Source organism: Cryptomeria japonica, chromosome 5 (genome assembly GCF_030272615.1).
Source record: "Cryptomeria japonica chromosome 5, Sugi_1.0, whole genome shotgun sequence".
Classification (NCBI taxonomy): domain Eukaryota; kingdom Viridiplantae; phylum Streptophyta; class Pinopsida; order Cupressales; family Cupressaceae; genus Cryptomeria; species Cryptomeria japonica.
In genome coordinates, this window is record NC_081409.1 from 732,394,935 (window position 1) to 732,422,199 (window position 27,265).

The window sequence follows — 27,265 nt, forward strand, 5'->3', positions numbered from 1 at the left end:
TCGATTTGCATCTTGACAAACTAGGGCAAAACTCATTATTAAGTGCAAATTGGGTTCACGAGCTTGATTTACACGCAAAGTGAGGAGGTATGGATAAGAAGTTTCCCAGTTCTGGTCTGGAAACCAGAAACACAGGTGAAGGCGCGTAGATGATACTCATTAAAGGAATGTGAAGGCCGGGAAATGGAAATACATGCTAAACCGTGTATAGCATCTCATGGCCACGTCTACCCAGACATACGAAATCTCCAGGAAGAAGCAGGCTTCTTCATACTTCCACGCACTCGGGCATTATAAAACCGGCCCCGACGGAGGCGGAGGTAAGGATTCATTTTTAAAAGAGAATTGTATTGCATATTATTAGGTTTCTGAAACCCTTGCTGCTTGAAGGGGGAGATACGGCTTCATTTTGAAAATTGAATTGAATTGAATTGAGATAGGTCTCTGAAACCCTTGCTGCTTGAAGGGGGAGACAACGCTTCATTTTGTTAAGGGAATTTATTCATTTTGATAAGAGAATTGCATTGCATATTATTAGGTCTCTGAAACCCTTGCTGCCTGAATGCGGAGTTAAGGCTTCATTTTGAAAATTGATTTGAATTGCATATTTTTAGGTCTCTGAAACCCTCTTTGCTGCGAGGCTGAGATAAGACTTCGTTTTGAAATGAGAATTTAAGTTTTCATTTTGAAAAGAGAATTGTATTGCATATTATTAGGTCTCTGAAACCCTAGCTTCTTGAAGGCGGATAAGGCTTCATTTTGAAAGTTGAATTGAATTGCATAGTATTAGATCTCTGAAGCATAGGCTATAAATTGTTCAGATCTCTGAAACTCACGCTGCTGCAAGGCGGAGATAAGGCGTCGTTTTGAAAAGAGAATCGCATTGCATATTATTAGGTCTATAAATTGTGCGTGGGTGTTCATTAGATTTTTATAACTATGGAAAAACAGACACGAGCTGGCCAGATTGTGTATGCAACGGAAGGAGGATTCATTGATTCACGGCTCGGCAAGCTGGATTTGGAAAGAGGCTGTATCGCGAGAGGAGCATTTAACAATTCAGGTTGTATTCACACCCATGTGATAATATTATTATCTACACTTGAATTTGAAGTTGGTATGGATATGTTAATTTTTTTGTGTATTTGGCTGGAGAATTACACAAGTTTTATATGTAGGTATCTATATGTAAGCGTGTGTGCATATATTTGGACACTTAATGTATATTTCCCATGGAGTGGCCATGTGTCCCGTGTATGAACATATTTGGGATCAGTTTTTTTTTGCTGTTATTAGTTTGTATGTGGCTGTGAAGAGAGACACAATTTGACATGGTTTGGAATTCATATTTCGTGTACACCCGTTTCTCTTCGCACCAGGTTTCAAATAGGCATCAACATAGCACAGTTGTTTTGCTTCTCAGGTACACTTCTATGTAAGTTGTTCTGATTCTCATGTCACATGATAGACTTTACTATAGCTTTTACTTTTCTTTACCAATCTAAATGTAGGTATGTGTTCATATATTCTTGACACTTTAATGAATACTTACCAATGATTGTCCATCTGTCCTTTGTATGAACATATTTGGGACCAGTTGTTTTTGGCTGCTATTGGTTTGTATGTGGCTGTGAAGAGAGACACAATTTGACATGGTTTGGCATTCATATTTTGTGTATACCTGTTTGTCTTTGCACTGGGTTTCGAATAGGCATCAACACAGCACAGTTGTTTTGCTTCACAGGTACCCATTTATATACAGTTGTTCTGATTCTCATGTCATATACAGATGATAGACTTTGTCATAGGTTATACTCGTCTCTATGTATCTATATGTAGGTATGTATGTATATATTCTGGACACTTTAATGAATACTTCACATGGGGTGGCCATCTGTCCTTCATATGAACATGTTTGGGATCAGTTGCTTTTGATGGGGGCAGTTGTTTTTGGCTGTTATTGGTTTGTATGTGGCTGTGAAGAGAGACACAATTTGACATGGTTTAGAATTCATATTTTGTGTATACCTGTTTCTCATTGCAGCGGGTTTCAAATAGGCATCAAAATAGCACAGTTGTTTTGCTTCCTAGTTACTCTTTTATGTACAGTTGTTCTGATTCGCATATCATGTACAGATGATAGACTTTGTCATTGCTTTTACTTTTCTTAATGCATCTATGTGTAGATATGTGTGTATGTATTGCGGATACTTTAATGAATACTTCTAATGAATGGCCGTCTGTCCTTTGTATGGACATATCTGGGATCAGTTTTTTTTGGCTGTTATTGGTTTGCAAATTGTATGTAGCTGTCAAGAGAGACACAGTTTTTGTATGTGGCTGTCAAGAGATATACAGTTTGACATGGTCTGGAATTCATATTTAGTGTAAAGCTGTTTCTCTTTGCAGTGAGTTTTATATAGGCATCAAAATACGTATGGTTGTTTTGCATATATGTCTGTTTCTCTTCACAGTGGGTTTCATATAGGCATCAAGATATACATAGTGGTTTTGCATTATATAGGTATGTGTGCATATATTCTTTACACTTCAATGAACAGTTCCCATGGATTGGCCATCTGTTGTTTGTATGAAACATATTTGGGATCAGTTTTTTTTGGCCGTTATTGGTTTGTATGTAGGTGTCAAGAGAGAGACAGTTTTTGCATGTGCTGTGAAGAGAGACAGTTTTTCTCTGTGGCTGTGAAGAGAGATACAATTTGATGGGTTTGGAATTCATATTATGTGTACATCTGTTTCTCTTCGCACTGGGTTTCAAATAAGCATCAACATACAAGTTGTTTTGCTTCTCAGGTTCACTTATATGTACAGTTCTGTTTTTTATGTAATATACAGATGATAGACTTTGTCATAGCTTTTAATTTTCTCAACACATCTATATATAGGTATGTTTGCATATATTCTGGACACTTTAATGAATGCTTCTATGGAGAGGTCGTCTGTCCTTTGTATGGAACATGTTTGGGACCAGTTTATTTGGCTGTGATTGATTTGTATGTGGCTGTCAAGAGAGACAAAGTTTGATAGGGTTTGGAATTCATATCTCGTGTACACCTGTTTCTCTTCACAGTGGGTTTCATACAGGCATTGACATATGTTTGGTTTTTTTGCATATATGTAGCCTGTAGGTATGTGTGCATATATTTTCATCTGTCTGCTGTATGGAACATATCTGGGATTAAGTTTTTTGGGCTGTTATTGGTTTGTTTATTGCTGTCAAGAGAGAGACAGTTTTTGTATATGGTTGCCAAGAGAGATAGTTTTACATGGTTTGGAAATCATATTTCGTGTACACCTGTTTAGCTTTGCAGTGGGTTTTATATAGGTATCAGTAACATATTTGGGATCTGTTATTCTGGCCATTATTGTTTTGTATATGGCTGCCAAGAGAGACACAGTTTTGGTCTGTGGTTGTCAAGAAAGACAGTTTTACATGGTTTGGAATTCATATTTCTTGTACATGTGTTTATCATTGCAGTGGGTTTAAAATAGGCATCAACACATGCACAGTTGTTTTGCTTCTCAGTTTACTTATATGTACACTTGTTCTGAGTTTCTTGTCATATACAGATGATAAACTTTGTAATAGCTTTTACTTTTCTCTACATATCTATATGTAGGTATGTGTGCATATTGTGGATAATTTAATGAACACTTCCCATGGAGCGAGCAGCTGTCCTTTGTAGGAACATATTTGGGATCAGTATTTCTTGTTTGGCTTGCTACAGACAGGTTTTACCATGTTTTTCTGACATTTGTGCATGAATAATTGTAGGAAGCCAAATATCCTTTTCTTGTGAGGCAGAGAATGAGAAGAATACTCATCTCAAACATCTTGAGGGAGAAGAAAAAGGGGTAATTCCGGTAAAAGCAGTTCTCCCAGTGTATAACAGCCATGAAGTTGAGGTCAATGGCTGTCAAGGGGTGGTTCACGTTGCTTCTGTCACACATAACCCGGTAAGGCAATAATTTGAATTTGGAGATTTTATGAATGCTAGAAGAATACTTAGGTGATTCTAGTTAGTCTTATTTTGACATAAAGTCAGGATATTGTAAAGGTTTTTGTCTAGTTAGAATTTATTATACTGTTTCTGTTTTTAATGAAAATTTTATTTCAGGTTCAAATAATGGAGCCTGCTGTAAGTGTTGCAAAGGATGATCTGGATGTGGTTGCAGAGAACAAGGTACGCTGTGGGTCACCTACACATTCTAGTGGGGCAGCTGCAGTATACATGGACCCAAAGAGGGGTTATCAATCAGTTGATGATAAGAGTTGCAGGAGCAACCCTGTTTTCTTTGAGGATTCTAAGGTATATTTTGCAACTAATAGTACTTGCTTTGAATTTTAAAACAAATTTTAAATATATAATGTTGGTCCATTCTCTGGAAATTTTCCATTGTGTCTAGTTCGTAAGTACATGCTTAGCTACACGTAACTACTCGTATCATCAGGGGATTGTTAAATTTTATAAAGCATAGGTGTTCAGATAACAGCCTAACTTGTTTTCATAGCTGTAAGGTGTAATATTCTCGAATTTATGTTTGGACAAAACACATATTTTACTTGATTCCTTAAATTTAATTCACTGTGGATATATATAGGAGCATGGTGCAACACCTTAAAACCCTTGATTAGTGCAAACAATCACAGAGTTTGGAGTACAAAGTTTTAGGTCAGTTTGACCTGGATAGCAATAGTGGATAGTAGAATTCAGATGGCAATAAATGAACAATGATCACCCGGAAAAGACAATAAGTGGCTGCCCTAGATCATTCTTCAGAGCTCAGATCTGGATTGTAATACTCGTAGGGATGACAGTACTGTAAGTGTAGGTATCTCTTGTAATAGCTCAGAATTTCACTTTGCTGGGCATGAGTGTGATTTTGATTCGCCGAGGGTTTTAAACAAGCTTTGTGTAGATAAGTAGTGGCAGGTCTGCTGTTTGCTATTTGCGAGTGTACAGGTTGTTGAATGACTGAGATTTTTGCTCCAAACCTGCTTCAGACGTTTAGGGACACTAGCTAGGCGATAGGTTTGGCCTGCTGCTATCGGCTCCTGAAGATTACGTCTCACAAGCACCTTCAGAATGATGGCACAACTCCTGGTACAATTCCATGCTAGGTTGCAATGAATTTCTCAGAAGTAGAAAGAAAGCAAGTTGAATGAAAGTTTGATAAGATAAGGTCACAATTTTCATCCAGATCTTGATGTCTGCTAGGGTTGGCATCCCAAAACAATCTTGGAAAATATGGCAAAATCAAGATCAAATTCCAATATGCTTTCCCAGCTTGCAAAAAAGTAGATTTATATCTGTTTGATAATTTGATTTGAAGTTGGCACCTAGATAAAAGGTATAGGTTGGCTCAAACTACTGTTTTTTAAATTAATATTAAAATAATTAATAATATTTATTATATATAATTTTGAGTGTTTAAAATAATTTTTAAGATTGCTGAGCCGACCTAGCTAGGGCAGGGATATGACATTAGGGGTAAATGTAGACTGTTAGACCAAACCAGTGCTGAGAGGGGAGGGGTGAATCAGATTTAACCTTTAATCAGAAATTCTACTCAAACTTAACACTTATCAGAATAAGCAGCATTAATAAGAAACATGCACACATAAAGTCAATCACATATGAACACCAAGGTTTATCTCGTGGAAACCCAAATGGAAGAAAACCACGGTGTGAGTAGAAACTCACAAAATCTGCACTCTTCTGGAGTACGCCTAGTGAGGAGCCATCCCTGCTAGGAGATTACAAAGACATTGTTAGGTGCCACCTGGTTGAGGGATGTTCTTCAAGGCCTTTTAGAACCTTTACCCTGTTAGAGGTAGCCTTGCTAAAGGACTTAGGATCATCAATTAAGATGTCACCCGGTTAAGGGATTTTTTTACAAAGGAACCTGTTAAAGTCCACCCGGTTAAGGGATTTTACAAAGGAACCTATTAAAGTCCACCCGGTTAAGGGATTTTTCTGTTGTAGTTATTAGAAAACAACAAAAAGAATGATCTGCTAAAACAACTACTCTTGGCTTAATCAGATCCAATTTAAGCTCTTGGTTTTGACCACCAGTTATGCCTGCTCTGCACTCACTCTGCTGGTGCTCATCACTCCTTCTCTACTCTTTACACTTCGATCTCTGCACACTCTCTTCACCACTGCTATTTCTTTGCACACTCTCTTACCACTCTGCTATTTCTCTGCACACTCTTCACCACTCTGCTATTTGCTTGCTCTGCACTCTGCTGGTGCTCTGCACTCCTTCTCCACTTTTTACACTATTCGATCTTTGCACACTCTCTTGACCACTATGTTATTTCTCTCTACACACTTTCTTCACCACTCTGCTATTCACTTAGCAGTTCTGCACTTCTTCTCACCTTGTTGGATCGCCTCTCTTCTAGATTGCACTTAGCAATTTCACAATCAAAACCTTTTGGTTTTCGCCAAAAACCTTTATACCATATTTTCCAACACACAACTGCTGTTTCCTAAATGAGTTCAAGCCTAAAACTCGGTTGATTTGAAATTCAAATCTTTCCGCACTTTCTCTGCATGCTCTCCATCATCCTCGCCAGCAGCTCATCCTTATCTGCCACCGCAACTCATAATTTTAGCAACTTCTGAGTCGTTCTGACTTTTTAATGCGAACCGGAAAACCCACACAAATCTCGCCTTAACTGGTTGTTAACTGCTGTAAACTTCACTAGCGGTTTGTTTGATGATATCTCTCCCTGACTGACTCACCTTTGGTCATCACATCCAACTTACCGGTCACCGCTTCGAGATTCTCAGTGGAAAGCATCCTTCAACCTGTATCACTGGTACAGTGGTGTAATTCTTCATCTTTTGCCACTGGTCGCTGATCATCAAGCAGACTGATCACCTGTCCTTCCAAAATGTTCCGGTTATGCATAAGACTATTAAACTGCAATTTGAGTCACCTTTTGTGACCGCATCATCATTTCAACTGCCAGTTTGAGAAACTAATCTCAACACCTATCGGATGTTTGACTGACCGGTCAGCTACTCTGTTTAACATTCAACCGATTAGTCTTCGACCAACACACTGCTTAAATGTGTCAATAATACATATCAGGGAAGCACTGAATCCTACTTATTGTTTGCAGCCATGAGTAAACCATTGAGGTTTACCACACCTCCTTGCCTATGAGTTTGGCCTTATTTACTGGTAAGTGTTTGTCATCAATGACGATACTAATTGATGAACCGGTTGTGCCAACACCATCAGTTATGCCAACATAGACAATGTTGAGATCCAGCTAACCATGCTTTAGAGGATTTCAACCAAGAATAAAAGAGCTTTAGTTGTTGCTTCCAAATTGTCTTTAAACTCTCTATCCTTTTGGCCAAATCCCCAACACTGAGAACGATGATACCTTGGAATTTCAGGAGGGCAAAGGATAACATCTCTCTTAAAAGTATAAATTTGGTCATGTATCTTTTTAATTAAAATAATGCATAATTTTCATGTTGCCCATTGAACACTATAAGCATAGCTCATAAATGTGAAGCACTTTTCAGTTTTTGGAAGACTTGCATGTTTTCCGAAATTACAAAATTCTCACAGCCATTAGCCCATGACTAATCTTGGAATGCTGAATCTTACCCTCCAAAATAATTAGCTGATTAAAAATGAATTACAATGTAAAACTTGGGTGGAAGAGTCTTTGAACTTAATACTTGGGTGGAAGAGTCTTTGAACATAATACTTATCCATTTACAAAAAAGAACAGGGAATGTAAATGCCTCCAAAGCAGTAAACACAAAGGACATTTTAACATATTTACATTTTGAATAGAGTATTTAGACCTATTTATGTCTTTCTAGTTGGTGACCAATTTCAACAGTTTACCTGCTTTTTATGAAATTAATGCAAGACAAAAAACAACCCCTTTGCTCTGCAACTCAAAATTCAAAACACACAACTTAAAACAGAGATTCACTGTCAATTAATAGTCAAATTGCAACAACGCAATATATAGTTTATTCACATCCAAAATGTCAAAACAATGTTCACATTACAATAGGCCATTGATGGCCTCCCATTCACTTTTCCATATCAGGATTACACTATCTTTTCGTCCATACACAGCCGCTCTACTATGATACCCACACTCTACTCCTCGCTGATTCACAACACTCTCATCTCCTCTTTATATGTGTTTGGTCTTCCAAGTGGTTGATGCCTTTTCCACTTTCTTTTGCTTGGTTTGCAACTTAATCTGATGTCTATTCGATTTCTATGCCAACATTGATTCACTTTCCAGTGATTCATCTATCTGCAAATGCCTTTCTACAGTTCCATTTGATGTTATATATTTCTTCTTCTGATTTTTTTTTAAGTATCCGCCTATCAACTGTTTAATTGACTGATCGACTGCTCATTTGATGATTGTGCATCTTTAACCTCTTACCTACATTGATGAATCGTGGCCTTTAGTCTTCACTTTCTTTCCCTTAGAGGCTGTGAGCATGCCAGTAAAATACACCCGCCAAATGCATTTGTTTGGAAGTATCTAAATCTTTCTTGAGTGATCCATATGTGGATATACTGTAATCGTTGCAGTGTACATTTCTATGAGCCTGTCTATGCTTCCACGTCTAGCATAAATGTCAACCGAGGCAGTTGCAATTACATTTTATAAGAATTTTTATCCGTTATGTTTTGATGGATGTCAAAACTCTATTCCAAAGCTTCTATTATGCTTCGTATGCCCCGTTCAAAGACAAGGCATCATGCTCCCACATTTAACATACATATCTACAAGAGCATTTCCAGCAAGGATATCTGTTTCTGATGGACTTTTGTTACCGGCCATACTCCCATCAGTAAGATTCCATGAGGTCATAGAGATCATAGGGCTCGACAAATATGAAGCTTTGCAAAACTGTTAAAGAAGCCAATCAAACCCAAACAAAATAAAAATGAAACAAACTAACTAGAAATATTTTTAGTGGTGATGGTTGCTTGTCAGCCCGGGTGTTCCTGCACCGGAAATTGTTTGATTAATAGAAACAACACATTGCAAATTTTCACTGAATTTAAGGGATAGCAATATTTTTACCAAAATCTTATAAGAGACATTAATTAGGATGATAAGCCTTCAGTTTTTATCCGGATCCGTAAGCATTAATTAAACAATTCCTCTCTTAATGTTTTTTCTGATGTTCTTTTTGCAAATGTCTCTATAAATTTTCAACAAACCATCCACAATCCACTCATCATTAACTCTATAGAATTCAATGAGAAGTCCATTGACGCTAAGTGATTTACCATTATTAAAAGAATTGATAGTTATATTAATCATCTCGTTATTTATCAAATCCCTTACTGAGATCAAGGGCTTCTTGCTCATTGACCTTTTTTGGATCGAACTTTTAACAAAAACATCCAGCTGCCTCACTGCCTTTATTATTCTTAGAGGAAAACAATTTTTGATGATGATTGAAAAACCTATTTCATAAAATTTTCATCATTAGGAACCACATTATATTCATTTGGACCAATTTCTTCTCTCTCCTGTTTAGTATCTCCTTTGTTCCAATTAATTTTTGCTCTAACTTTAGCCCCTTAGTTTATATAATTCTGCATCCTTCTTAAAATGTTCTTTCTTAATCAAATTATGAAGTAGTCTTTTCACCATTATTATTTTGTAGTTGACTCTCTGCATTTAGGACCTTTTCTTTTAAAATAACCTCTAGTTTTCTTCTAAGTAAGGCCTTCTTCTTTCCTACAGCCTTGAAAACATTACTCCAAATTGAAACCAATATATCCCATCTCTTAACCTTCCATATAACAAGTTTTCACAACATTTGTGACAATACAAATGCCATCTACACAGTCTTGATCTTTAAGCAATGATTTAGGTTCAAACATGTTAGTCCCAGGCCCTTCTCTATTCTGCTTGACATTTCCCAAAGAAATGAAAGTTTCAATAGGTGAGTAATCAAATCTGGTTGATGGGAAGATGTGGATTATATCGTGGTCATTTTCGTGAACAAAGGATAAAACAGTTTTATTGGCATAGAACCTGTCAAGCCTTGAGTACTCTTTTACCGTGGCTTTATTGCACCAAGTAAACCAGATTTGCTTATTTATTTCTTTGTTATTTTTTAATGAATTTGCAAAATTATCCTTCATATCAATAAAAAAAAGCATTCAATAGATAATTATTATCGTGAAAGCAGTTGCCAGTAATTAAGGGTCTAATTAAATCAGTTCTCAAGACATGATGGAAATCATTAGCAACAATCACAAAGAAAACAGGAGCAATGGGACACCAATGTCCTAAAGAGCTTTGCAAGGGGAATGGGACCATTAACATCAACGTGAATGGAAGAATCTTTGAATTTTTTATTTTTTCATTTAGAAAAACAATTGGGAATCCAGATGCTTCCAAAACTGTTAACACAAAGGACAATTCAATTGTCATATGTCTTCTATGCCTTCTATGCCTTCTCAAAATCTAACATCATCATATTCACATGCTAACCAGAGTATTCAGCCAAATTCATGCCTTCTTAGCTGGTGACCGAATTTTCCAGTGTGTATCTCCCCTTAATGAAACTGAGTAACATGAAAGATACTTTGTGAAATTTAATTCTATTTAACAGATAGCAATTTTACCAGAATCTTATAAGAGACATTAAGAAGGGTAATAAGCCTCCAGTTTTTGAACTAGAGATATATCCTCATTCTTAGTAATTAATTTTAATAATTCCTGTGGTAATGTTTTTTTGTAATGATCCTTTTCCAAATGCCTCTGTATAAATTTTCAACAAGTCATCTCCAATCCATTTACTGTTAGCTTTGTAGAACTCAATGGGAAGTCTATCAACACTAGGTAATTTGCCATTATCAAAAGAATCATAGTTCTAATAATCTTCTCTTTAGTAATTTTCTTATTTAGATCAAAGGCTTCCTCCTCACTGACCTTTTTTGAAGCGAACATTTTGCTTAAAATTCTAGCCTTGTCACTGTGCTTGTTATCCTTAGAGGAAAACGGCTTCTAATAAAAGGACTGAAATTCTCTTTGATAAAATTTCCATTATTAGAGACTACACCATTATATTCAATTGGACCAATTTCTTCTCCATTCTTTTAAGATCTTTGTTCCAATTGATTTATGCTCTAACTTTGGTCGCTTGGTTTTTATAATTCTGCAACCTCCTTAGAAAGTTATTTATCATATTGTTTAGTAGTTTTGGGTCACTACTATTTTTTTGTTATTAACTCTCTGCATTTAGAACCTTTTCTTATAAATTACCTTCTTGTTTTTATGTAAGGTTTGCTTCTTTCTTGCAGTCCTGAAAACCTTACTCCAAACTGAAACCAAGATACCTCATCTATTAATTGCAGATTTTTCCCTATAACAAGATTTCACAACATTTGTGACACTACAAATGCCATCCAGACAGTCTTGATCTTAAAGCAGACATACATTAACAGATTATTCCCAGGCCCTTCTCTATACTAGCTGACACCTAAAGAAATTAAAGTTTCGGTAGGTGAGTAATGAGACATGGTTGATGGGAAGACTTGGATTGGATTGTGGTCATTATCATGAACAAAGGATAAAACATCTTTAGTGACATAGAACCTGTCAAGCCTTGAGTACATTCTCTTACCTTGGCATAGTTTATTGCACCAAGTAGAACCAATCTGCTTATTTCTATCTTGGCTTTTTTCAGGGAATCTACTAAATAGTGATACCTCTTCATTTTAAACAAGTAGAAGAGTTCATTGCCCTTGCACAGCACTGTCTACAACCAATTTTATTCTCTGTATTCTATAATATCAAAATATCTCCCCAAAATCTGGGGAGTCTTAGGCAGGTAACAAACCATACAGTTCCGCAAAGAACATCTTTCTCCATAGTCATTAGAGGGGCATAAACAGAGCACCGGCCAACTTTGTATTCATCCTTATCGATTACAACCCAAAGCAGTCTAGTACAAGGAGAATGTTAGTTTTCGTGATCAGATTAACAAAATGAACAGAAAAGTAATGATGCACAGAACAAGAAACACAACACACAAATAGAGGATCACACAACACAAGATTACCCTGGGAAAACCTCCCTCTCGGAGGAAAAACCCAGCAAGAAAGATCCTCGGATCTGATTGTGAATTAATCAATAACTTTAGAAGTACAAGGAAGACTTATCTCAGGTCAACTGAATGTATATGCAAGGGCAGATTAGTTCCAAACGATTTGCACTATTGACAACACTCACACCTGCACTTGACTTTGCATTCAGGTTGCACATTCAAATTGCAGCAATCTGCACCTTTATCTTGTATCATTCTCCATCTTTAGTTACACCAATCTGCACCTTGGTTGCACCAATCTAGGCTGCACCAATCTGCACTTAAGTGTGCGCACCAATCTGCACAGTGTGCACCAAGCTGCGCTTTATGTCTGCACCAACCTGCACTAAAGAGTGCTCTCCTAGGCTGCACCACTGCACACCAAGTGTGCTCCAAAAGGCAGAGTCATGGGCCGCACCATTCGGACTTCCTCAGGAGGAGATAATTCGCCTTAGGTCTTATTTGACTGAAAAATGAATATCTTGCTTGGCAAATGAGTCTTCTTTTATATGCATGGAGATGACCTATTTGAGTCGGCCTATGTCTAGAACTTGGCGCCAACTTTTAAAATATCTCCAAGCTATAACACGTTACATGAAGTGATATGGGGTCGGCCCTATAATATGATGAACATGTTTCATGTTGCTTGGCGTGTTGGAGATAAAGGGCCCAGCCCTATTTGAGTTTGTGCACATAGAGATAGGGCCCAGCCCTAGTTACACGCCTCCTTAATGAAGCAGGGCCCAGCCCTATAAGGATTCGGATGATGCCTTAAGGCAATCCGAATCCTTTTTATTTTCCTATCCTAGTTACAAACAGAACAACAGAGAAGACCCACTGTCAATAACAAACAGGACCCACTTAGCATCTACAAGAATGAAATATTCACCTTTGTCATTTCTTGAAGGGTATGAAAGGCGTTTGAATTCTTTCAAACAATGTTTAATATACAATTCAGTGAGAAACCAACTGTATCAATTTCTTGTAAGCAGAGAAAATCTATATTAGATCAATTATGATAACAGGATAGAAGGATACATTTTCTGACAAGGGATACAAGTCTCCCGAGTCCCTGACATTCTAGTTGGCATACTTTATAATCATTGGGAGCAGAGTAGCCAGAAACTCCTTTGTCCCTCTCTGGGCACACATATCCCCATATCCGTTCCTGTTTCCAAAACGGATATGCATCCGATACAGCCCAAATACACATCGAATACTGTACCCATGCATGCCCAAAAATCCTTGATTTCCAACCATGCTAGATATTTTGCAATTTGATTGTTTTAAAAATCTGACGTAAATCTTCCTAAATTTAATTTTAAAAAATTTAATTCATGCATTTTGTTGTAAAAAAATTTGTATAAACAAAACCTACACTAAATGAGAAAGACAAATGAAATCTTTTTCTATTTCACTGACCCATTTTTTGGGTTATCTTCCAATGCAACTCTACTTTTTTGCATATTGTAAAATTTTAAATCAACTTATCGTTGTTTATGTAGCAATTATTTGTCTATATTGCTTTTGAAGTAATGAAAATCTCCTCAACTAACTTAAAAAAATGTGTTAAATATATGTGTATGTGTTTTTTATGAATGACATATCCAGCCGTATCCATATTGGGGGTCTTAAAAATTGGCCGTATCCGTATCAGATACCGTTTCCATATTTGTATCCATATCCGTGTTCATGCAACTTTGATTGGGAGGTTTCAGACGAAGCTCTAGGCTTCTAGTTCTCGTATATCTTTCAAAGCACTTAAGCAGTTTTTCTTATTTTCCTTTTTTAACAGTTTTCTTCCCATTTGAACCTTGTTCTCTTCTTTCCTCTTTAAAAGAAACTTATTCCTTATAATAAATTTTCATATCCCCTCCAGAAAATAGGGGATTATTACATTCTAATACAACCTTTTTTCTCTTTGAATTATTGGTAAAAATAGTACTGTGTTTTTTTTCCAAGATTCATTGTCTAGCAGTGTTCAGGGAGTTTTGGCATGTTTCTTTTTCTCACTCTTCTCTGGGTTCAGTATTTTCTAAAGCTAGTTGTTGAGCATTTTCGACATAGTTGTTTCAGGATCTTCCTTGATATCAACCAATTCGTTTTCTCCGATAGGGAATTTGTTTTCATCGGCTTCAATAACAACAAAGTCTCTACAGCACAGCTTGCTACATTGGACGTAAAGCAATAAATTGGTGTTTTATCTTGTTGTGTAAAACAAGAAGTTTACAATTTGTACAGCTCCAAAATAAAATAAGTAAATTATAACTGCACCTGCCCACATTTTGCACTGCACTGCTAGAGCTATAGTGTGTCTATCACAAAATAAGAAGATAACTACAATGCATGCAACTACAATCCCGTATAGTCCACTAATAAAAAGGAGCATATTATTGCTGTAAATTACAATCAAAATTTTAGTTAAAAGAGTGTAATACATGAAAGGAGAGATTTCTGGGTAGACCACGTTAAATTTTGGATAAACTGTTAAAATTTATATAGAATTAGTGGACAAAAATTTCTGGACAAGTAGTGTCAACTGTCAAATTTTGGCCCTCTTGAGGTCTAGTGAAGCTAGGGTTGTGCTGTGATTTTCTCTCAATTTTTCAATATTTTTCATTTTTGATGCATTGGTTGTTTTTATTCTAGACAGAATATTGTGTCAGATTATGCTGTGTGATTTTCTTTCAAGTTTTCAATATTTTTCATTTTTGACATGTTGGGGTTTTTTTCTGGACAGAATATGGTGTCGGATGAGGATACTACACGACGAGAAGATCCATCATCATCAGCAGACCTCCGATCAAACCAATTTGGAGTCACTAGTAGGATGAAATCTTTTATTCTGGCAGCAATGGCAATGGTAGGATGGTTGCCAAGGGGTCAGGAGGAGGGACGAAGTGCTGTTTTGGGTCCCACTAATGCTTTCAGCATGGGGTCTATGGAACCTAATATAATTTTGGTGAGAAAGCACATATTCTTGTATTCTTCAATGTTTTTTAAATCAAATTTGGTCAGTTCCTTCAATTATTTCTCCATTTGACCATTTAAAGATCAAATAGAAAAGTTGATGATTTACTCCTCCAGTTTCTGGTTGCTTTAATTTTTTTGCTGAAAAAGCGTAGGACTTGAATATCAATTATTTTCTCGAGGATTAAATTTAAAGTTTTTATGCATATTTTTTTAACTGCAAAATCATGATGATCATTAAAGTTTTGAATTTTTTTGACAAATTATGCTTTTTTGTTAAATTGTTAATTGTAAAATAGTTATGTGAAATTTTTTATAGGACAAACAAAGGTGATAGTCAAATCCCAAGCTGGATTTTACCAATCATTCCATTTAATTTATTTTAGAATTAAAAAATGAACCAGTTGATCATGAAATTGATTTATCATTAAAAAAATCGATTTGTTGTTCTTCTTCTGACATTTGACATTCTCAATCAACTAATAGTAAAAAAACAATACCTGCAAAGTAGTCTAGTTTCTACCCTTTCTGGGTCTGGAAAGAGCAATATTGTTTCTAGTCAGAATTTTCCAGGGCTGTGATCCCTCGAAGGCTTTCAGTTTGCGTTTAATAGCTAAAGCAATCCCTTGGATTTTTAATCTCTTTAGCCCCAATGCCTGTCTGGACAAAGGAAGATAACACCAGGTCCAACTTACTGCATACCTGTTTTTATTGCCTTCACCATCTGAATGCATGGGGGCTTCACTTAGTGAACCTGGGTTAACCAAATATTGTATTTTCTCATAGCTGGAATTAAACCCCCCCCTATTTTCACTGATAGGCAATATATTGTACCCTTATTTTTGGGATATTAAACCCCCCAATATGAATGCACGTGATATAATATTGCCTAGCCAGTGAAGCTCCTGTGTATGAATGCAACAAATGGGTAAGGATTTTCTGAATTCTTTCAAATTGAGCTCTGCCAAACATCTAAGATGATGAATATTAATTAGCATACAAAGCAAGGATCTTTTGTGGAAATTGAATTCTACGTGCTAAAGACAACAGGTGGGCCTCCCATATATGGTGTTTTTTCTCAATCTTTTTAAACATTCAACCTCACATGTCCTTCGATGAGGGATCAATAGGAAAAGGAATACCAACATACTTGAAAATGGTATTAGGAGTCCCCCATTGCCATTCTTCATCTTTAAGCCACTTGGGGAGAATAATGCTAGCTTAGAATAGTGGATCTACAATCAGAAATCTTAGCTCCTGAAGCTTTGCAAAATATATTCAATCTTTTAATCACATTTGCAAAATTATCTTCCTCCATTTCAATAAAAGGGGCATTATCATCTGCAAATTGGGCATTCAATAGCTTATTATTATCCGGACACCAGTTACCAATGATTAAGAGTCTAAGAAACCAGTTCTCAAGACATAATGCAAGGCATTAGCAACAATCACAAAGAAAGCAGGAGCAATAGGACACCCTTGTAGCAACAAGTCCAGAGAAAGCAGGAGCAGTAAGACACCCTTGCGTTATAGAGCTTTGCAAGGAGAATGGATCAGTGAGTTTGCCATTAACATCAACCAGAATCTGTGAATATGATACTTACCCAGTGAAAAAAATAACTGGGAATCCAAATTCCTTCACCTTGGAGCAACAATCTCAAAGAAAGGAGGAGCAATAAGATACCCTTGCCTTTTAGAGCTTTGCAAGGGGAATGGATCAGTGAGTTCACCATTAACATCAACCTGAGTAGAAGAGTCTGTGAACATAATACCTATCCAGTTATTAAAATAACTGGGATTCCAACTTCCTTAAAATTAGTGAACACAGAGGACAATTCATTTTTGTCATACCCCTTCTTAAAATCTAACATTTTCATACTCCCCGACCAGAGTATAGTGAATGAAACTCTATGTAACAGTAAAGACACTATGCAAAATTTCATTCAATCTGAGGGATAACAATTTTGCCAGAATCTTATAAAAGACACTAAGAAGGGTGATAAGCCTCTATTTTTTAATTAGAGATCTGTTCTCATCCTTAAGAATTAATTTAGTAATTCCTTTGTTAATATTTTTTCGTAATGATCCTTTCCAAAGGCCTTCATAAATTTCCAATAAGTCATCACCAATCCACTCACGGTTAGCTTTGTAGAGTTCAATGGATGCTAGGTGATTTATCATTGTCAAAAGAATTGATAGTTCTAATAATCTTCTCTCTAGTAAGGTCTTTATTCAAATCAAGGGCTTCCTCCCCACCGACCTTTTTTGGAATGAACTTTATACAAAAAAATTCTAGCCTTATCACTGTGCTTATTATCTTGAGAGGTAAACAGCTTCTGATAAAAGACTAAAAATTTCCATCATTGGAAACCACACCATTATATTCAATTGGATAGATCTCAAGATGTTAAAAAATACTTTCTTTATCCTCCTTTGTTCCAATTAACTTTTGCTCCCAGCTTTGGTCCCTGGTTTTTTATCTGCAACCTCTTTAATAAGTTCTTTTTCATTGTCAAATTATCAATTAGTCTTGGATCACTACTATTATTTTGTAATTGACTCTCTGCATTGAGGACCTTTTCTTCTATTATACTCTCTAGTTTTTTTCAGTGTTCCACCGGCATTGGGGATGGGTTTCCGGGACGGGGGGTGGCAGGGTGGTGGTGCTGATATAGTTATACATATACATATAGTGCTTGAAAAACTAGTTTTGAAAAGATGTATGACATTATAAGAATTACATTTCAAATGAAATTATAGGAAATTTGAAATACTAAATCTAAATACCAAGATTTCTTCAATGCTAATTGCTAAATAAAAATTGACAAATGAAATTGTCAAATTGGAGATTTCTATTACATCGAAAAAGGAAAATATGAATATCTGATGCAAATACTAATAGCAATAGCATTACAAAAGAGACTAGAGTCAAAAACAAAATGAGAAAACTCAAAATGCAGCTGGGGAAAGGGTGGGGCCCACGTTTAATTAGGGTTACCCCCAACACCCCCCCCCCCCACAAAAAAAGATGTCACTTTTTTAAAAAATTTATATTTTAAAACTTGCATTTCACATGGGGTGACGAGAGTTGTCTGGCCGTCTCCCTATCCCTCGAGAAACACCCGACGTCTACCAAGGAGACTTGAGGACGTCTAGGAGATGTGAAGACGTCTACCAAGGAGACTTGAGGACGTCTCCACGTCTCCTTGGGTCTCCTTGGTAGACATCTTCACATCTCCTTGGGAGACGCGAAGACGTCTCCCCATCTCCAGCAGAGCTTTGGTGGCGGCGGTGGCGGGATGGTGGGGGACGTCGCGTCCCTGTCCCCTCGTCCTGGAGACGTTCCTGTCTTCGAGACGTGACCAAAAAGGGGGGGGCGGCGACAATTACTAAAGAAAGAGAAGTGTCTATAGGGTATTATAATATTATTAATAGTATTATATTAATATTATTAGTATTTCTATATTTTTCTTATTCTCATCATTATGTTATAAATTTTAGTATTATGTTTTTATGATTATATTAATAATATTATACTATTCTTATTATTATATTAATAATCTAATTTAATTCTTATTATTATATTATTATTAATATTATTTTATTATTTGTACTAACATATTAATATTGATTGGGATCCTGAATAGTGTTAGGATTTATTTAGGTTTATGGTTAAGCTAAATATGTAATTAGCATTAGGGTTCAACGGGTTCAATTAGGAATAGGGTTAAAATCAATTATGGGTTTTTAAACTTTGTAGACGTAAAAAAGAGCTGTATCCAACTGTCAATTAAAAACCCACTAAAATCCTCAATTAACAAAAGAGCCAATAACCCATTGATAACATGAATAATATACTATTTAAATTTAATATAAATTTTAAATTAATTTGATAATAACTCTAACATCATTTCATTCTTTTAATAATATGGTTTTTAAAATTCTATTAGAAATAATGAATTATATAATATTATATAATTGTTAAATTAATATATTTAAATATTATGGTTGTAGACTCTGGATTAGGGTTAGTTTTAGGGTTGGGGATAGGGATATAGTTATGGTTAGAGGTTCAAATAGTGTTATTTTTGGGGTTTAGAAATAAGGTTAGAGATAGAGGCCGATTAAGGTAATTGTTCTCTTAGGGTTAATGTTAGGGCTAGAGGTAGAATTCAACTATAGTTAATGTTTACTTCCAAGTTATAGTTATACTTAGAATTATTGTATTATATAATTATATTATATTGTTATTATTATAATTTTAATGCTATATTATAATTTTTTTTATTATTATCATTATATTATTTATTATTATTATCATCATAGTATTACATATTATTCATAAATAATATAGTCTAGGGTTTTGGACAAGCTCCAAATTTAAGTTAAAGTCGTAGTTGGTGGTTCTCTCATAAGAAAGAATTATAGATGGTTGTTCTTCCCCTATTGGATTTCAGAGGATTACACTAACAAAATGCTGCTTGATATTTTGCATTTCAAACCATTCAAACCATGTTACATTCCTGAAATTCCTTGTGTTGTTCTACCTAATTCTGAAATTAATGTGTTGTTTAGCAACTCGTAACAACTGCACAACAATATGAGATTAACAATATGAGCACTAAACATAGATTTCCAACATTAGATTGTGGTTTTTATCATGAACAAAGGATGAAAACATTTTTATTGACATTGAATCCGTAAAGCCTTGAGTACACTCTTACCATGGCCTTTTTTATTGCAACAAAAAAAACATTTCTGCTTAATCTCTATCTTTGATTTTTCAGGGAATCCATAAGATTATGACAACTCTTCAGTTTAGACCAGAATAAGAGTTCACTGCCCTTGCACAGCACCTCTCTCCAATCAATTTAATTCTCCTTGAACTCATATCATATTGAAATCTCCCCCAAAGTCCAGGAAGTCTTAGGCAGGGAATGAACCACAGTTCCACAAAAGACGTCTTTCTCTATAGTCATTAGGGGCATAAATATACTCATCCTTCTTAATTACAACCATCTAGTAGAAGGAGAAGACTCACTGTCATCAACAAAAGGGGCCCACTTGGCATCAACGAGAATAGCAAATTCACCTTTGCCTTTATCATGAAGGCAATGAAAGGCGTTATAATTCTTCCAAACAGAAGTTTATAATGCAATCTAATTTGAAACCCATTGCATTAATTTCTTGTAAGCAGAGTAAATCCAAATTAGATCTATTATTACAGTAGGATATAAGTATATATTTTCTGTCAGCGGATTCAAGTCCCCTGACATTGCAGCGGGTATACTTTATAATCATTTGGAGGTTTCCAAATAAGCCCCAGGCTTCTAGTAGTAATCTATTGGCAGTTTTTCATCTTTTCTTTTTTTTCAGCAGATTTCTTCCCATTTGAACCTTGATCCCCTTGTTTCCACTTTTTCAAATCCTTTTTAGTTTAATCAATTTTCGTAGCACCTCCAGAAAGTAGGGAATTTTACAATTTATAGAATTATTGGTAAAAATAGTTCTATGTTCAGGATCCCCATAAGATCCATTGTTCAGCAGCAAATTTTTTTTTTCACTCTCTTCTTTGTCTATATATTTTGTAAAGTTAGTTGTTAAGCATTTTTCAACAGGTCTTTCAGGCTCTTCCCTGATATCAACTGCTTTATTTTCTTGTTAACAACAACGAAGTCTATTTTACAGTCTGCTACACAAGGCCTAAAGCAATAGATTGTTCAATCCTATGAGATTTTCACAATCCATTCGAATATTGCTAATAACTTCTGGATTTGATTGTGTAACAGTTTTTTTTATCATGAATAGATTGTTGTTTTAGCTGGAAATGAGAAGAAGATTACGATGCAGGCTGCCCCAAGATGAAACAAATCAAATTATAAGTTATAACTACACCTGCCCACATTGCACATTGCGCTGCTAGAGCTAAAGCATGTCTGGCACAAAATGAGAAGAAAGTTGCTATGCATCTTGAATCCCATGTAGTGCACTCCTTAATGAAATCTATTCAATAAAGGGAAGAACACAGAAAACAGATTGACCAGTGGACTTCAAGCATTTCTGCTGTAAAATACAATTAAAATTTTAGGAATACTGTATTACATATAGAATTATGGATATACTGTTACAATTTATATAGAATTATATTCAGTTCATATATAATTTTATTTATAATTAGACATGTTTTAGTGTTTTAAGGACAATTTTTATTAAATAACTGTCAAATTTATGCCCTCCGAGAACCATTGAAGCTTAAGGTTATGCTATCATTTTCTCTCAATTTTTCAATATATATCATTTTTGATGTGTTGGTGTTTTTCTTTTGGTTGACAGGATATGGAGTCGGATGAGGGTCCTACTCAACAAGAAGATCCATTGCCGGCAGCAGACCTCCAACCAAACCAATCTCTGCTCACAAGTAGGATTAAATCTTTTATCCATGCTGCAATGACATTGGTAGGATGGTTGCCGAGAGGTCAGGAGGAGGAACGGATCGTTGTTCTGGGTGCCGCCAGTGCTTTCAGCCGGGAGTCTGTGGAACCTGATATGATTTTGGTGAGAGAGTACATATTCTTGTAACCTTCAATATTTTTTAGCAAATTTGGTCAATGTCTTTAATTTTTTCTCTGTTTGACCTCTTAAAGATCAAGCAGCAAAGTTGTCGATTCCCTCCTCCAGTTTCTGGTTTATTTAAAATTTGTTTTGAAAAAGAGCAAGACTTGAATGGTACTTATTTTCTCAGGGATTAAATTTAATATTTAATGCAATTTTTTTTCCTTTAAAAACATGATAATAATCATTTAAGTTTTCAAAATTTTTGACAGATTATGTTTTTTGTAAAATAATTAAAATGACCAAATCTCTATGGAATTTTTTATATGACAAAGGTGATGGTCAAATCCCAAGCCCTATTTCACCATTCATTTCAGTTAATTTATTTTAGAATAGAAAATGAATTACTTGATATCATTAAATCTATGTATCTTTAAAACAATTTATTTGTTCTTTTGAGGACAGATTGGCGTGCCCATTAAAGTAATAGCAAGAGAACAACCTGTCACAAGCATGAGTAAATCTGCTATTCAAGTAGCAATGGCAGTGGCATTAGTGGGAGCAAGCTTCACTGTCATGCTGGCTGTGCCTGGAGGTGTGAATGACTCAGGAACTGCTGTTCTGGGTGACACCATTGCACTCAATGTATTCTTTGTCATGGACACTTTAGCTTTGCATGCTTCATTGACAGTTGGTATGATGGTGGCCACTATGTCGCAAATATCTTCAAAGGTTGAGTACCTCATCTGCATCACTTTATGGGTAGCTGCAGTGTGCTTCATTTTGGCTTTTCATGCTGCGGCATATGTGGTGATGTTTCCAGACCTTAGGTGGATCGTGCTAATTTCTGGTGGTATAGTTGCCATACCGTTGGCACTGCTATCAATATTTCATCTTTCCACTATGTTCTACTGAGTTTTTGGGACCAGTACAGCAGGGAACAGAGACGCTTTTCTAGAATTAACCAATTAATTTTTCTAATCTTACATTTGAATGATTTTCACATACGTACATGGTACTGTAATATTTTAACTTCAATATTTTATTCACAAATGATTTCTTCTATTTTTGTAATTTTCATGTGTATAGTGTTGTGATAATTGACATAAATATGTTATTTACATGTAATCCTCTTTTTCTTTTGTTTGTAAATTGCAACCATGAGGATTGCTCCCTTTAGATTGATAACAAACAAAAATTACCCATGTAATGTGTAGCCTCACTGCCCTTGCTTTTAATTTCTGTGCATTTTTTGCCAGTTTATACTAAACCTGGCGATACACTACTCCTTTTGTTGAAATGTGCCTGCAAGCTAGAACAGAGGAGGAACCATTGCTGTATACTAAAGGAAACCAGTCCATATTCTCACCTCAAGTTGAGTCTATTGAAGTCTACAGGTATGGGAAGCCCGTTCCCATATCTTGCCACAAGGTTACCTAGGAACTGTCGTCTCACCAACCCCTTAGCAAGGTGTTTTATAACCTCATTCATTTCCGCTATGTTGAGGAGGGGGGCCACAAACATAGATGCGATGTTTGAATTGTCTCCATACCAAATGTTTGCCCTCAAAATATTCTCATTGAGCACCCATTGAACTATGGAGTGCATTGAACTATTGTCTATGCTTGTTATCATCCCAATAAATGCCATTTGTCTCTGGTATGAGGTGAATCAAACATGTGTGGCCATATTTGGTAGGCAAAGACTGGGTATTGAATATTGTATACATCGATCTTTGAAACTCCTGAATAAATAAACTCAATGCCTTGACATAAGAAACATTGTAGTCTATGCTTGTTATCATCCCAATAAATGCCATTTGTCTCTGGTATGAGGTGAATCAAACATGTGTGTCCATATTTGGTAGGCAATGATTGGGTACTGAATATTGTATACATCGATCTTTGAAACTCCTGAATAAATAAACTTTGATATGCGGGTTACATACGTAGCAGCTGAGGTGGGTGCATCTCTCTGAATGATTTACTTGGGTGGCATCCTATGGCTTGCTGTCGAAGTTAAAAAGCCCCTCATTGTGCATGGTGAAATGATTGCTTTGTATGACCCTACTTTATGTTGCTTTCAACTCATGATTCTTCTTTGATAGTTCGTAGATTATCTCCACATCCCTTCCAATGGCTGAGTTGGCTGAGTTGGTATAACTTAGTTACGTTCTATTAATTCCCTTTGGATAGCTTCAAACATTGTTTAAGTTGTCAGTTGTGGAGGGAATTCAACCTGATGGCATTCATTATTAAAGTCAAGTCCCTTTTAATAACCGCATTTTGCAGTTTGAAATTCAACATTTTTGCAGCCCTAGTAAGAGTGCTTGAGGCTCTGCATTTTTATTTGTCCCATTGTTGGAGACGCTTGGAGGTTTTGCAGATTAAATTCTCATTGTAATCTTGGATAATGCATCCCACCGCAGATGGATCAGGATTCAGTATTGCCTTTCAAAGCACCATCAAAATTCAACCCAGGATGTAGACAGTTCTTATTTCCTGTCTGTTCTTCTTAAAATGGTCTCAACACCCCCGGTCCAATTAACAATTAACGGAAGAAGTTCACAAATAATTCTTAAATAAAATATATATTGTAGTACAATTATTATATACAACTCAGTTAATGATAAAAAAGTGAGGAGATATAGTGTGATGAAGTAAATAAGGGTTGTTTTCATCCATATATAATTTGGAAAAAAGGTAGGTTCAACGGTTTATTTAGAAAATCTTGGATGATATCTACTCAATATCCTAATAGCCCGTGGTAATCTATAGTTAAAATTATTAAAGCATTTTTAAAGTTGTGTGTGTCATTCTTTGGCTTCATATCGATGAAAAATTTCATTCACTTTTTTGGCGATTCCATCAAGACAAGAACAGTTTTCAGGAATTCAACTCTTTTGGTAGCCTTTCAACACCTGTGGAGCATTGAAGTAGGTTGAGTTGTAAAGACAAAAGGCAACTAGTTCACCTTTTTGCTTCTAGCATGAAGCCCGTTGAAATCTGTACGAGTGGGAACACTAGTGCATTATAGGCAATGCCCAAAATCTCATTAAGACCACGCATAAATTGTTTTTTAGCTACAACCAAAATCTTGACTGTATCTTTGAGCTCCCCTAGGTCTGAGAACACAACTTGGTTGATATATTGAAATTTACTCTGTATTTGTGCCTGAAACAAGACATTCTTCTCCTGACACCCAATGAACAACAAACAGAATCAACCCACTCTGAGTCTTGAAAGCTCGTTGCAATTACTTTTTTGTTACCTTCCCAGAAATGCTATAAGCTAGGATGGAATTAATTCTCAGACGAACAGAGAGGAGAGATAAAGGAATTAAACCTGGTTACAATGTCAACCTTCAATTCTTGTCGTTAATAGTTATCCATATCATCCTTAAGATATAAGGAAGATTTTGTTGCGGGTAATGAATTGCCAAATGTGGCTAGTTTTACGGTTTCGTTCCTATCTATAACTGATTCAAGTGAGTCAACTACACATTGGCTTTTCTATAGACATGATTCATGGTATAGTTTTCGCATTCCTCAAGTAAAGCAAATTTCGAGTAAGGAAGGGGCATCGTAGAAATTAATATAAAATTTACATTCATTTAGATATCAAATTTAATAATCTAATAAAGTAATATATATAATAAGAGAAAAAATATTAAACTTGGGTAATTACGTAACCTATCTTGCAAATCGAATAAATATAGCTGCTTGGTTTCGTTTATCTGTCTTGGAGTGTCGAGGTATATTGGGGTATCAGGAATGTCAAAAGTTTGATATCAAGTGTTTGGGTATCGAAGTTCGGGAAAAGTACCATATAGACTTTTGTTTATCGATGGTTGATGGTTAGTGTTGGGTTGACGTGTCATCTTTTGTTAAGAGTTTTAAAGCTAATCAATTTGACATGAATATAAGCAAAGCTCTCAAATTCAAATGTCTACCACGAGATATTATGCATCCCAATCAATCATCACAGTCGTCTTAAGGTTCCTCGGTTGGGTTGCATTGGCCCTTGATTTTGGTTTGATCTCGTTTCATTTTAAATTGTTTGGGCGTTGCTATTCACTTCCTGTTGATTGTTCGGTGCGCTTTAATCCCTTCCTTGTAGGGTTTTCCCCTTATAGGTTCTTTGGTGTAGCTTTTTGGTCTCTCTATGTGTTTCCTGAGTTATAGTGTGAATTTATTTGTCTATAATGGTTTTGTTTGCCTCTGTTTGTTTTCATGGTTGCAAGGGGTTGATCGCATGTGATAGATGTTTATGAGCCATTTTTTTTCAACAAATCCATTTCTTAGATTAAAGAACAATTTTTTCTTGCTTCTGATTTATTACCATAGGACAGAAACTCTTGGGTTTTGGTGGATTGAATGAAAATCCAATTCATTTTTGGGGTGGATTCATATCAGGATTCACATTAAAGCATCAATGCAAATTCGAGGTACGAGTATGTTTAAGTTTTGAGGGATTTTAATAATTACGATATTGCTATTAGGGTTGAATTGTGTAGTTTTTGAGTCAAACTCATTGACCCATGTTTCATATTGGATTTTAATAATATTAGAATACCCTTTATGGAGGGGTTCGAAGATACTATTTTATATTGTTGAATCAATTTATGAAGTTTTGATGAAAAGAGAGTTTCTTAAATGATATGAAATTATGATGCAAAGTATTGAATGTAAGGGGCTGTTGTCTCGGGGAGGTCGGTAGGCTTCTGGGGTTGTAAGTCCCTTGTTATTTTACAAATGGTTAATGCCAAGCTACAATTGTGTGAGAACTGGACGAAAAACTTATATAGGGGGAAGCAGAGTACCCCGCCGTTCATGAGAGAACGTTTCTACAGTGTGCTTTACTTTCCCAGGCAAAGGTTCATGGTGGAGGAATCCAAGGAGGACCAAAACAACATTCCAGTGAGCAAAGGTGTTCAGAGCGATTGCAAAGCAGAGGTAGATGCAGCAACAGAGAAGTAGTGAGACTTGGAGTCCCCGTTCAGGGAGGGGGACTGGGTCATGTGCTGGGTAAGACGTCGCGGGCTCACGAGAGAGTCAGTGGTGCACCAGGTTGAGTTCTGAAGGAGACAGAGTCTTTGTGGATCGGAAGTCTATGTGAGAAGCTACAGCCAGGGGCGAGGTGCAGTGGTATCTGTACCGGTGTTTCAAGAGTGGACGCGGATCCAGGGGTGGGAACTTATAATCGGGTGCTTGGGAAGTACTTGGGGTAGTGACCAACGACATAGTTGGAATTGTTTGTAGATCGGGCCAAGGGCCATTTCTTTAGATCAATAAAGCTATCTTATTGCCCCAACATTGTGTTCATTGTGTAAGGATTCCGTTGTGCAAGTTTGTACGTGTTGTGCAAGTGTGTGTGTGCAGGTTCTGAAGCTTGGGAGTGCTTACAGGCATAGTCCGAGTTCCTGGATCTCACAGACAAGTACCTAAAAGATTGTCGGTGCCGCACGGGTAAATCTAGCCCCGCCCCGTGGCAGTTGGTATTAGAGCACAAGGTTTTTGATACCCCCAAGCTAGCACACTCAAAGACAATTCAGTTTTTCAGCAGTAATGGCCAAGGGCAGGGATGTTGATAGGGAGTCAAAAG

At 36.2% G+C, this 27,265-nt stretch overlaps 1 protein-coding gene across 1 annotated transcript; it reads left to right on the forward strand.

The window, feature by feature from the left end:
* Window positions 1-209: 209 nt before the first annotated feature.
* Window positions 210-22,736, forward strand: LOC131876408 (uncharacterized). Its single transcript, XM_059221707.1, has 7 exons — window positions 210-320; window positions 952-1,063; window positions 3,797-3,978; window positions 4,140-4,331; window positions 14,881-15,102; window positions 21,444-21,665; window positions 22,128-22,736. The coding sequence occupies exons 4-7, from the start codon at window positions 4,149-4,151 to the stop codon at window positions 22,575-22,577; spliced, it is 1,077 nt and encodes a 358-aa protein (XP_059077690.1). The 5' UTR covers window positions 210-320; window positions 952-1,063; window positions 3,797-3,978; window positions 4,140-4,148; the 3' UTR covers window positions 22,578-22,736.
* The last annotated feature ends 4,529 nt before the right edge of the window (window positions 22,737-27,265 follow it).

Coding starts and splice junctions, on each gene's coding strand:
- LOC131876408 (XM_059221707.1), top strand. CDS start 4,149: ATGGAGCCTGCTGTAAGTGTTGCAAAGGATGATCTGGATGTGGTTGCA. Junction 15,103..21,443: donor TGGAACCTAATATAATTTTG/GTGAGAAAGCAC, acceptor TTTGGTTGACAG/GATATGGAGTCGGATGAGGG. Junction 21,666..22,127: donor TGGAACCTGATATGATTTTG/GTGAGAGAGTAC, acceptor TTTTGAGGACAG/ATTGGCGTGCCCATTAAAGT.